The 10,537-nt window shown below is 44.8% G+C and overlaps 1 protein-coding gene across 1 annotated transcript; it reads right to left on the minus strand.

Moving 5' to 3' along the window:
• Nucleotides 1-1,162: 1,162 nt before the first annotated feature.
• Nucleotides 1,163-10,241, minus strand: LOC123046441 (myosin heavy chain, non-muscle). Its single transcript, XM_044469810.1, has 8 exons — nucleotides 10,040-10,241; nucleotides 8,774-8,872; nucleotides 3,698-8,071; nucleotides 3,359-3,583; nucleotides 3,073-3,231; nucleotides 2,622-2,780; nucleotides 1,967-2,113; nucleotides 1,163-1,877 (listed from the first exon to the last, which is right to left on the minus strand). Exons 2-8 carry the CDS (start codon nucleotides 8,843-8,845, stop codon nucleotides 1,656-1,658), a joined length of 5,358 nt encoding a protein of 1,785 aa, XP_044325745.1. The 5' UTR covers nucleotides 8,846-8,872; nucleotides 10,040-10,241; the 3' UTR covers nucleotides 1,163-1,655.
• Between the last annotated feature and the right edge of the window lie 296 nt (nucleotides 10,242-10,537).

Consider the following 10,537-nt stretch of genomic DNA (forward strand, 5'->3'; position numbering starts at 1 on the left):
GGCCGCGGTCGTGCTTGCGACCTCATCGGTGAGACTTTTGATCTTACCAAGATAATCAGCCATAGACATGTTACCTTTCTTGAGGTTGGTGAGCTCGATGCGAGTGTTTATCGCTTGGGCTTGACTTTGAGCAGCAAACATGGCGTGGATGGTGTGCCACACCTCAGCCGGCGTCTGGAGCGTGGCGACCTGAGCAAGAATCTCACGGGAAAACGAACCCATTAAGTATCCATGAAGTTGTTGCTGCTGTGCATACCAGAGGGATCTTGCAAAGTTGATGATTTGTTCTTCTTTGCCGTCCTTGGTGATGGTGAGGGTGGCCGGCGGTGGTGGGCTCTTCTCGTCGAGGTGGTGCTCCATCTGCGCGCCTCTGATCTGCGGGAGCACGATGGCCTTCCAGAGCAGGAAGTTGCCCCTCGTAAGCTTCTCTTGTGGTGGCGATCTGAGGGAGGTGGTGTTGTGGGTGGAGGTGGAAGATGATGCAAAGGTGGAGGATGGGGTGGTGGAGAGCACACCCATGGTGCTTGGCATCATGGCAGCAGCGGTGGTGGACATGATCTCGGTCGCCGAGGTAGCTAGATGCAATCTCTCTCGATTGGATGAGGAAGAGGCTTTGTTACCATGTAAAAGTATATGGGAAGCATAGAACCCTTTGTCTCGGACCGCATGTATATATTGGGCAAAGCCTTGGCATACAAGTTACAGGGGAGATCGAGAGAACGATCAGGAGATCGACCAGGACGGTCGTTACAAGGAGATAAGAAAGAGAAGAAGGGATAGAGAAGAAGTACAAAATTTAAACAAACTTCTATCCCTGTACAACTCCTATACATCTATTCCAACACAACTTTGTTTTGGACTTTCTCCACATGGAAACTTGGAAAGCATGCATGCTGTGTCGCTCGTAGCCTGGGCGCTTTCACCTGTATGTGTGATATGACGAGTGCACCTGCGAAATGCAAAGAAATATGACCAGATCCAATTCGCCCGTATCATATGGCCTCCAAATGCCACTGAAGCAGAATCTGCAAATACATCACCGCGCATGCGGTTACAGATACAGTACTCTATATGGCAAGAAAGTAATGAATGGTAGGGGTGAAAGCCTGAACCCCATCTGATCAAACGAGCAAATAAACGAGTGGATAAACCCATCTGAAAATACATTGGATAAACGAGCCACTTCTTGCCAACCAACAACCCAGATATACATAGATCAAAAACACTGGAGTGATTGTACAGCATATGACACAGCTTACACTCGACCATATGAACGAATTAATATTTCTGACGGACTTCCTTTTTACAGAGAGAGAGGGAGAAGTAGATACAAGCTCACCGACAGCAAACACCAAATTGCATGCATATGGCCTTATGCATGCCAAGGGTAGGAAACTAGGAATGAACAAAAATCAAATTCCTACCCCCCTTAACCCAAAAGAAAAACTATAGGGAGAACTCACCAAGAAGAAGCTTCCGGATTTCTGACTTCTCCCTGAAAGCCAGCAGTCCGTTCAATTGCAATCCACCAAACTGAGCAAGCTATGTTTTGTTCAGTTAGAGTAGTAGTTTAGGTTCATGGGAAGCAACAGTTTTTAGCTGTTAACAATGGGATTCTCCCATCGGGCACCAGCAGGAACTTCACAAGATCGGCACTAGTATCTCCTTCCGAGGAACACGCCGATGACCACTGACAGCAAGGCGACGCCCAGGATGAACTTGAAGGCCATGATGCCGGAGGGCTCCCGCAGTTGTTGCTGCGCCGGGTTCGGGGAGGCCATGCTAGGAGCCTGAGATATGTCGCGCTGTTTGTTTTGCGGTGCTAACGAGTCCAGGCTGAATTCTCGGGATCTCGTTGACACCACTGCATCCTTTGCCTGTAAAAAAGATGATGTTGTTAATTGCTGATAACTACTGATCAGGGTGCTCAGGATATTTCATAGCATCTTTTTTCTTCTTTGCTTGCCTGTTCTTCAGATTTGGAATGAGCAAGCTGCAACTTCTGCTCAAGGTCCTGTACCTTCTTCTCCATTTCAGCGCTCTTGCTCACATTTTGGGTTAGCTTGTTGAGCTGTGTATTGACAAGAGCGAGTTTCTCACTCTCCTTTGCAACCTGAAAAAAAAACAGCATAAATCAATACATGAGAAAAATATTGTAGACATATATACTTATAAACTGTCTATAAAGTGTCAAAGCAACAGGAGGACTAGAAATTCCAATGTCGAAGCAAGTTTTTGTGAAGTATGGGGGTATTGTGTGAATCTATCAGCTTTTTATCGTCAAGAATCTGCAAGTATGACTACTACAACAGATTGAAAAGGCTAGTTGTGCTAATTTAAACATGTTCCTGTAATCGTGTGAGGCAATGCATTTTCTATTCATGTTCCCTCATTCCATTGTCATGCAAGCCTTTGATCATGATGCTTCTGTTCTCAATGAGAGAAAGCCGAGCAATAAGCCAGATGCCTCAGAACAAAGCAGGCTTCCAAATTTAAGGATTTAAAGGAAAATAACAGATGGATTTTATCGTGCTGCCTTAATCTTGGATCCATAACACCCATCAGATGTAACAGGTGAACTAGTATTATAACCTCAAATGGATACTCGGATAGAATCCAACCTTTTTCTTGTAATGGATCTCAGCTTCTTGCAGCTGCTGATTTAGAGCTGATACTTGTACTTCCAGCTCTGCAGCGTGTTTTTGTGCAGCTTCTAGTTGATCCGCTGAATACGTCTTAAACGCATCCCACTTTATCTCCCTCACTGAAGCTTGCTCTTCCTGCCAAAACAAAAGTTTTTCATGTCAAGATCAGTTCAAACAACAACCAAATTTTGAAAAAACGAAGTGTTAAATTATCTGGAATCATTCAAGTCAACAACTTCATACATGTCAACAACATAGCCATACAAAGAGGCAACTTTCTATCTGCCATCATTTTCTGATGGTACCAGTTCAGCAGATAGGGTTGACAGTAAGAAAATGATGGATCCGGCCATCCCTTTGTATTTAGCAGAAATGCTTGACAGTAAAAAATTGTTTTATTAGAAAAATAGTTACAACGCCAATTTACCTGGTTAGCGATGGTACGGTAAGCAGCCTCCAGTTCCTTCCTAACTTCCAGCAATTGTTGCTCCAACTGATCTTTTTCATGGACTAAGTTTGCATGCTCCTGCATCTTGCTTGTAAGTGCTTCATTCTTTTCAGTTGTTTCAACTTGCATGGTCTGGATCTGTGAATATTTGAGAAATTATACAGATAGTGCTTCGAAAGTAGGACTAATTACCCTACTGTACAGCTCGACAAAAAATGTACTGTAGGACCCAAATTAGTTTAGAGGGAGATAAATAACAAGATACCTCCTCCATGTATTTTAGCTCAGACACTGTAATTTGCCTCTCGAGTTTTGAAATGTGCAATTCTTTTTCAGACTTCTCCAAATTCATTTGCTCCTCCAATTTGGCTATTGCTTCATCAAGTTCCTTCTTTGTAGTTTCATATTTGTCATTTAACACCTGCTTCTCTTCCAGTGTGCTTCGGTACTTGCTCGTCAGTTCTTCGTGCTCTTCCAGAGTAGAAGATACCTGAAAAAAAGTTACATCTTGGTAAGAGCTATGTAATGGTATGAGAAATATTTTGAAGCCAAAACAGGCAAGCAGCACTAAGCCGAGAACAATAAAAATAGAACTCTTGATCACCTGGCTTTCCAGTTCTTCCTTGCGTTGAATCATGCCATCGAGTGTTTTTCGCAATGAGTGAATCTCTTCTGACGACCCCTGCTTTTCTGCTAGTGCGGCAGCAAGTGCCAGCTGTAATTCATTCAGCTTGCTCTGATGTACTTCCAATTCCTCACTCAAACTACTATTTGCAGTAATCAAGTTTTCTTTCTCTGTCTGGAAAAGTTCAACCTTGTTTTGTGTTTCTGCAAGTTGTGCTTCTAGGCTCTTTAGTTTGTGCACGACTTCATCAAACTTAACCTTATGATTTTCTTCATTGGCAGCAGCTTCCGTTGCCTGCTCTTCATAATATCCCAACTCAATATCGAGAGCATCCAGCTTCTTGCTCAAGTCTTTAACTTCAGCTTCTTTCTGTGTTATTGTCTCGAGGGCTTCATGCAGTTTAGCTTCAGTTTCACCAATCTTTGATTCAGCTGCAGAGTGGAGTTCCAAGTTTCTTGTGTGCACCTCTGTCAGGTTTGTGATTGTTCCCTCATGAGCAGCTAGCTTCTCTACAGCTTCTTCCTTTTCAGCATGCGTAGCACTAAACCGTTCCTGTAACTCATCATACATGGCCACCTTAGCAAACACTTCTCCTTCTAGGTGCTCATTCTTATCCGCCAGTTTTCCATTCTCAGCTTCAAGAGAAACCAGCTTTTCCTTGAGGTCTGTAACTTCAGCTTCTTTATTTGCAATCGTCTCATGAGCTTCATGCAGTTGACTCTCAATTTCCGCATACCTCGATTCAGCAGCAGACTGGAGCTCCAAGCCCTTTGACTGCTCTTCTGTCAAATGTTTTATTGTTTCCTCATGAATAGCCAGCTTCTCTGCAGCTTCTTCTTTCTCAGAACTCGCAGACAAAAATTTCTCCTGCAGCTCATCAACTATGACCAGCTTAGCACTGATTTCCTGCTTCAAGGCTTCATTCACATGCATCAAACTTTCAGTCTCAGACTGAATTGCAATCAGCCTCTCGTTCAAATCTTTAATTTCTGAATCTTTCTGTGCTATTGTCTCATGAGCTTCACGCATTTGAGCTTCAACTTCTGCATTCCTTGATTCAGCTGCAGATTGAAGTTCTATGCCTCTACTGTGCACCTCAGTCAAATGTTCTATCATTCTTCCATGCTCAGCTAGCTTTGTAACAACATCTTCCTTTTCAGCATGAGTAGAGTTAAACTGCTCTTGCAGTTCATGAAGCACGGCTAGCTTAGCATCAAGTTCCTCTTTCAGAGCCTGATTTGCTGCACCCATGGTCGTGCTCTCGGCCAATGCCTCTTCAGCCTTTGACTCAGCACTGGAGAGCTTGGTCTTGAGTTCCTCAATGGTGGTCTCATGAGTAGCGATCTCATTTTCAAAGGCTTCGAGCTCCACCTTCATGGATTCCACCTCTTCAGTGGCACCAGCTGCTTTTGCTTCATAAGATGCCACTTGTTCCTCGGCCAACTTCAACTTTTCAGACAGTTGCTGACAATCCGTCTCCTTCTGAGACAAGTTGTCCCCCACTTGCTGGAGCTTCTTCTCTGTATCTTCAAGTAAAGACTGGTACAGAGATTCCAGATCAATTTTCTTGGAAGTGGCGTGTTCTAGTGCCTTCCCACTGTGCTCAAGCTGCTCCTCTGCAGATTTAAGCTTGTCAAGTACTGAGCTTTCTCTAACACCGAGGGCCTGAAGATCATTCTCCACCTCTTCCATTTTACCACGGGCAGATTCTAGATCAGCCTGTAAAGTCTGGACCTGCTTCTCGGCTTCCAAATGCGCTGTGGTGGCCTTGTTTGACAATTCTTCATACTTCTCCTTCTCTTCATTAGCTTGAGCCAACTTCCCTGACAACTCATCCTCTTTTTGGTTTGCTTCTGCCAATAAAGCCTCGAGACTTGCTGATTTCTCCTTGTATGCCTCAACTTCTCCAGAAAGTTCATCAACCTTCAAACGGAAACCATTGCATTCATCTGTCACATCTTTAAGCTCTTGCTCAAGATCTGTGCTCTTCTTCTCGGCAGATGCTAGCTTTGACTCAAACTCAGTAAGCTGTAACTTCAGACTTTCTTCAGCAGCACTTAATTCCTGAACTTGAGTTTCAAGCTCTGCGGTCCTCTGCATTGCAGACTCTGCAGCTGTTTTGGATTCAGTGTGAAGATCATTAAGAGATTTCAAATTCAGTTCTAGCTCCTCTTTGTGCGAGTGTGCATCAGAGAGAAGTGACCTTGTTTTGCTATGATCATCCCCAACTTGGCTTAACTGGGACTCCAACTGCATGCACAAGTCATTCTTATTGGACAGTTGCAGGTTAAGATCAGCAATGGTGTTCTCGCCACTTTCTTTTTCTTCTGTCAGTTTTGCCAACAATTCTTCTAAATCAAGCACCTTCAATTCTTGACTCTGCACCCTCTCTTCGATAACTTGCTTTTCCTGCAATTGTTCTTGAAGTTTTACTTCATACTCTGCTGTTAGCTCCTCAAGTTTCTTCTTTTCTTCGGTGATTTGAATCAGGGAGTCCATAAGCTCTTTCTCCTTTCCACTTGCAGCTTCCATCACAGCTTCAAGACTAGCTGATTTTGTCTGGTAAGCTTCTAGATCATCGGAAAGGTGGGAAACCTTGCTTCTGTACTGTTCTAGTTCTGCTTCAACCTCCTTGAACTTTGCTTGTGTGGCTTCAAGTTCCTGCTCCAGCTCCTGTCTTCGGGAGTGTGCACCATCAGCATCAGACTTTGATGTATGAAGCAAATTCTCCAGTTCAATACTTCTTTCGTGAACGGAATGAGCTTGTTCTTGATGCTGTGAGAATCTGTCAGTCAGATCCTTGACTTCTTCTTCAAGTAGCTGAGTTTTAGATGCCGAGGAATCAAGAGAAGATTGCAATTCATTCATCTTCTCCTTGTATGCCTCTGCATTGTTCACTGCTTCTTCAAGCTCCTTTTCTTTTTCTGCTGAAGAAGCTGCTTCTTGTTGGACCTGCTCTTCCAGCAACTTTACTTGTTCACTTGAAGTGGCTAATTTACTCTCAGATTCACTGAGCCGTTGCTCAAGAGCAGAGCATTTCTTCTCTGCAACTTCCACATTCATGCTAGCCTCTTCCAGATGCGACTTCAAAGCCTCTTCAGCTGCATGTAGTGCCTGAATCTGTGCTTCAAGCTCAAGAATCTTCCCGTTTGCATCTTCAGCAACAGCTTTGGACTCACCATGCTGCTCATTGATAGATTTCAGATTTACCTCCAGTACTTCTTTATGCGACAATGCTTCTGATAGGAGCAACTGTGCTTTAGCATGCTCCTCTTCAGCCTGACGTAGCATGGAGTCTCTCTCTGATAGTTTTGATTCAGAGTCAACTAGAGTCCCTTTGAGAGTTTCATGTTCATCCTTTAATTCATCGAGCACAGACTGCAGGTTGAGTATCTGAGCCTGTTGCTTCTCCAATGTAGCTTCACTTGTCTCTTTTTCCTTCGCATGCTCTTCCAGTTTCATCTCCATTTCTTGCAAACTCAGAAGCTTCGCTTGTAACTCTTCATTCACGGTGGCAAGTTCAGTCTCTAGTTTAAGGCTCTTTTCCTTCAAAGATTCTTCAGATGAACAATGGAGACTCAACTCTTCAGTGAGCTTACTGATGTCAGCATCCTGCGAGGCAAGCTTCTGCTCCAAATCATCCACTTGTGATTTTGACAGTTCAAGTGCTTCTTGCACCATCTTGAATTGTGACATTGTGGTATTCAGTGATTCTTCTACTTGCTGATGGTCAACAGCCTTATCCTGATGTCCCTTTATCTCTTCCTGAAGATTGCTAATCTGGTTTTCCATCTCTTTCATGTTCAACTGAGCCATTTCCAGCATCTTATCAAGTTCTGCAGCCCTTTTCGCTTCCTGTGCAGCATGCAAGCTTCTTTCATCCTTCAGCTCTTCAAGTTTGTGGAGCTTATCAGCTGATGAACTTAACTCTGCCTCAATTTCTTGAATCCTCTGTTTCGAGATTTCAAGCTCAGACCCCAGCTCGCTCAGTGATTGCGTTGCATCAGCCAGCTCTTTATCCTTCTCAGTGAGAGATCTCTGTGCTTCTTGTAGAGAATTGTGTTGCAGTGTCTGCTTATTTTCTGCTTCTGTCATGTCCTTCATCAATTTTTCCTTTTCAGATTCAAGCTCTTCAATGCGCTTTGATAGTACTTTCAGTCTTTCTGTTTCTTGGTTCAAGGTGGCAGATTCTGAAGTTTTTTCATCCTCTTTGGGACTTGCCTTTGTCAAAGGTGAGACATCATCTACCAGCTCAAAACCATCGGACCCTGTTCCATCATCTTCATCATTGGGTGTTTCCTTCACATGCAGATTCGAATTCCCATTTACTAAATTTTCTTTGTCATCATGTACCTGAGACATTGGCATTGTCAGAATACATTGGCATATTTGGAATTTCAATCTAATAATAACCAAGTCATCATTGAAAAATAAACAAGTCCTCATTGAAAGAAAAGTACTATTGTAACCATGAGATTTCTATTAATCTTGAGACTTCAAGCATTTGTTTTCATCGAGATTTTTCTATTTTCTGTGCTCCTTAGCATCTTTTTCAATGCAGTAGATGCAAATATTTAGGATAATGGTCTGAAAGTTATGCTGATCATGGACACCGCACCACAATTCTCAATACTAAATGTGATAGTATTGTAAAATAATAAATGTTTTTTCATGCCCGCCAATTATCATTGACCCAAGCTTCTACATACTCAAATGTTTCTTTTTATGAAAGGGGCCACTTGGCCCCCATTTTCATTACAGAAAATGGCATATTCATTCAAATGAATGATATTCAAGTACTAGCAGAGACCAATGTATGAATTGACAAATGACTAAAGTACTGAAAACAACATATATTTCAGTCACCCACCCAAAACATGTTCAGAAACCACACTGTTTCTTTTCCTTTTTGGCATCAAGAAGTACTGGACGCCAAATAACAAAACTGAACATGAATAAAACATACTAAGAAAGTAACAAGATATGCACACATTACTCATTTCTGTAAGTACGCTGGAATCTCAGACACGCACTCGACTTAAATGTTTTCCTTACCGAAATCGTATCAGGCGACTTAAGACTGGTAGTCTCCCCAGATCTTACTTCCGCCGCCTGCTCTGCTTCCATCTCGGGCCACTAGCTTAGTATTCGTTTCTGCAATTCACAACAAGAAATACTGGCATCAATACTCACATCGTGAATGAGTATGCATGCATCAAGATAATGTGTAATGATGATGTCACCCACAAATGGGATCCAATCAAGGCGAGCCCAAAAAGGCACAACAGTCTTCCTAGAACAGGCTGAGTGGGGGTAAAGTAAACAATTGATTTTGTGTACAGACCACTTCACTACAGACTGGATACGGAGGAAAGGCGACAGCTCGGATCCAACTATTCGTTGTTATTTTGACAAAAAGAAACACAATGATATCATTAAGAATTTCATGATATCTTATTCCTGTATACATAGCCTACCAGGCTACCACCTACCAGTCAAAAGCAGTACCAACTCCACACAAGGTCAATCAGGACCAGAATTATGTTGCACGCACAAGGATCCGATCGTATGGCTATGCGCATCGCTTGATGCAAAGGCCGGGGTTGGATCGGATCGATCAACAAGTAGTCGATTGAATTTTATTTTTTTCCTCCCTGATCCGAGGTCACACTGAATTTTGGAGAACAAGCGGCTCCCAGCCTACCAGACGCAATATCCACCAAATAGTCCAGCAACCGGCCCGGAAAAAGGCAAAAGACAAAAACGACAATTCGTGCCCACCAACCAGCCCTCCCTCCCTACCACGATCGCCGCCCCCTCCTCCTACCCCGAGCAGGGACGTGCCATCCGCAGCACCTCAAAGTCAGAAAAAATCCCGATCGATCGGACGCCCACAGCCTGATCGAAACAGCACGGTCCTCGTCGACAGCAACAAACCCACCACCCTCCGCTCCGCCGCGAGCAGAGGGGCAGCTCCCAGCGAAATCGGGCGGGAGCCGACCGTAATGGTGAAAGCAGAGGCGGACAGCGAAGCAACCGGAGGCGGCAGAATCGGAGCGACAATTAAAAAAAAAAGCTCCCCCAATCCACTCCGCGGGCGGCGATTCAGTTCAGGCGACGGAAGGCGCCGCTCCAGAGGTGGAAGGTCGGATGAAATGGCGGAACCAGTGCCTCCCTCGCGCAGAGAACCGGCGGATCGCTGACGGGCCGTTGCTCGGCAGACGCGATCAGATTCAAAAAAGAAAGAAGAAGAAAAAACAGAGAGAACAAACACCGGAAAAGATTACGCTCGCTAGTTAACAAGAATGAACAGGAGCTGACCACGGAACCGAAGCCGATCGAAGCTCCCGGCGGCCGAGATCCTCACCCGTCTCTGCTTTTTCCGACGGTCGTGTCAGGCGACCGCGGAGCAGTGAGAAAGTTCAGGGGAGATTGGAACAGTGAGAGAACCGGGGGAGAGAGGGGGGGAGAATCCTTTTTTTATTTGGTCGGGGTTTTTGAGAAGTGCGTTGTATTTCCTCCTCCGTGGAGGGGTTTATATCTGCTGCATACGTGCCGCTGAGTTGGCCGGGCCCCACCAATAAAGCCGGCGGGGTTGATAGCCTCACCGACCCCGTGCGCTCACGCTCGCTGCCCGGTGGGCCCCGGGATGCTTGGCCCCGCGCGTCGGTGGCCGAGAGGGGATTATCCCGTGGGCGGCGGGATTACCGGGATGACACTCCGCGCAACAGCCTGCGTGTGTTGGGGCCTTGCGGGCGGCGTTCTCGGGAGGGAATTTCGCAACGAGATCCCCCTGATGAAGCGTAAAAAGTTTTGAGA

Source organism: Triticum aestivum, chromosome 2B (assembly GCF_018294505.1).
Source record: "Triticum aestivum cultivar Chinese Spring chromosome 2B, IWGSC CS RefSeq v2.1, whole genome shotgun sequence".
Classification (NCBI taxonomy): domain Eukaryota; kingdom Viridiplantae; phylum Streptophyta; class Magnoliopsida; order Poales; family Poaceae; genus Triticum; species Triticum aestivum.

Excerpts from the sequence above, each read along its gene's own strand:
- LOC123046441 (XM_044469810.1), bottom strand. The coding sequence starts at position 8,845 with ATGGAAGCAGAGCAGGCGGCGGAAGTAAGATCTGGGGAGACTACCAGT. Across the intron at positions 3,584-3,697 it reads AGGAAGAACTGGAAAGCCAG|GTATCTTCTACTCTGGAAGA; the intron begins GTGATCAAGAGT and ends ACTTTTTTTCAG. Across the intron at positions 1,878-1,966 it reads ATTCCAAATCTGAAGAACAG|GCAAAGGATGCAGTGGTGTC; the intron begins GCAAGCAAAGAA and ends TCTTTTTTACAG.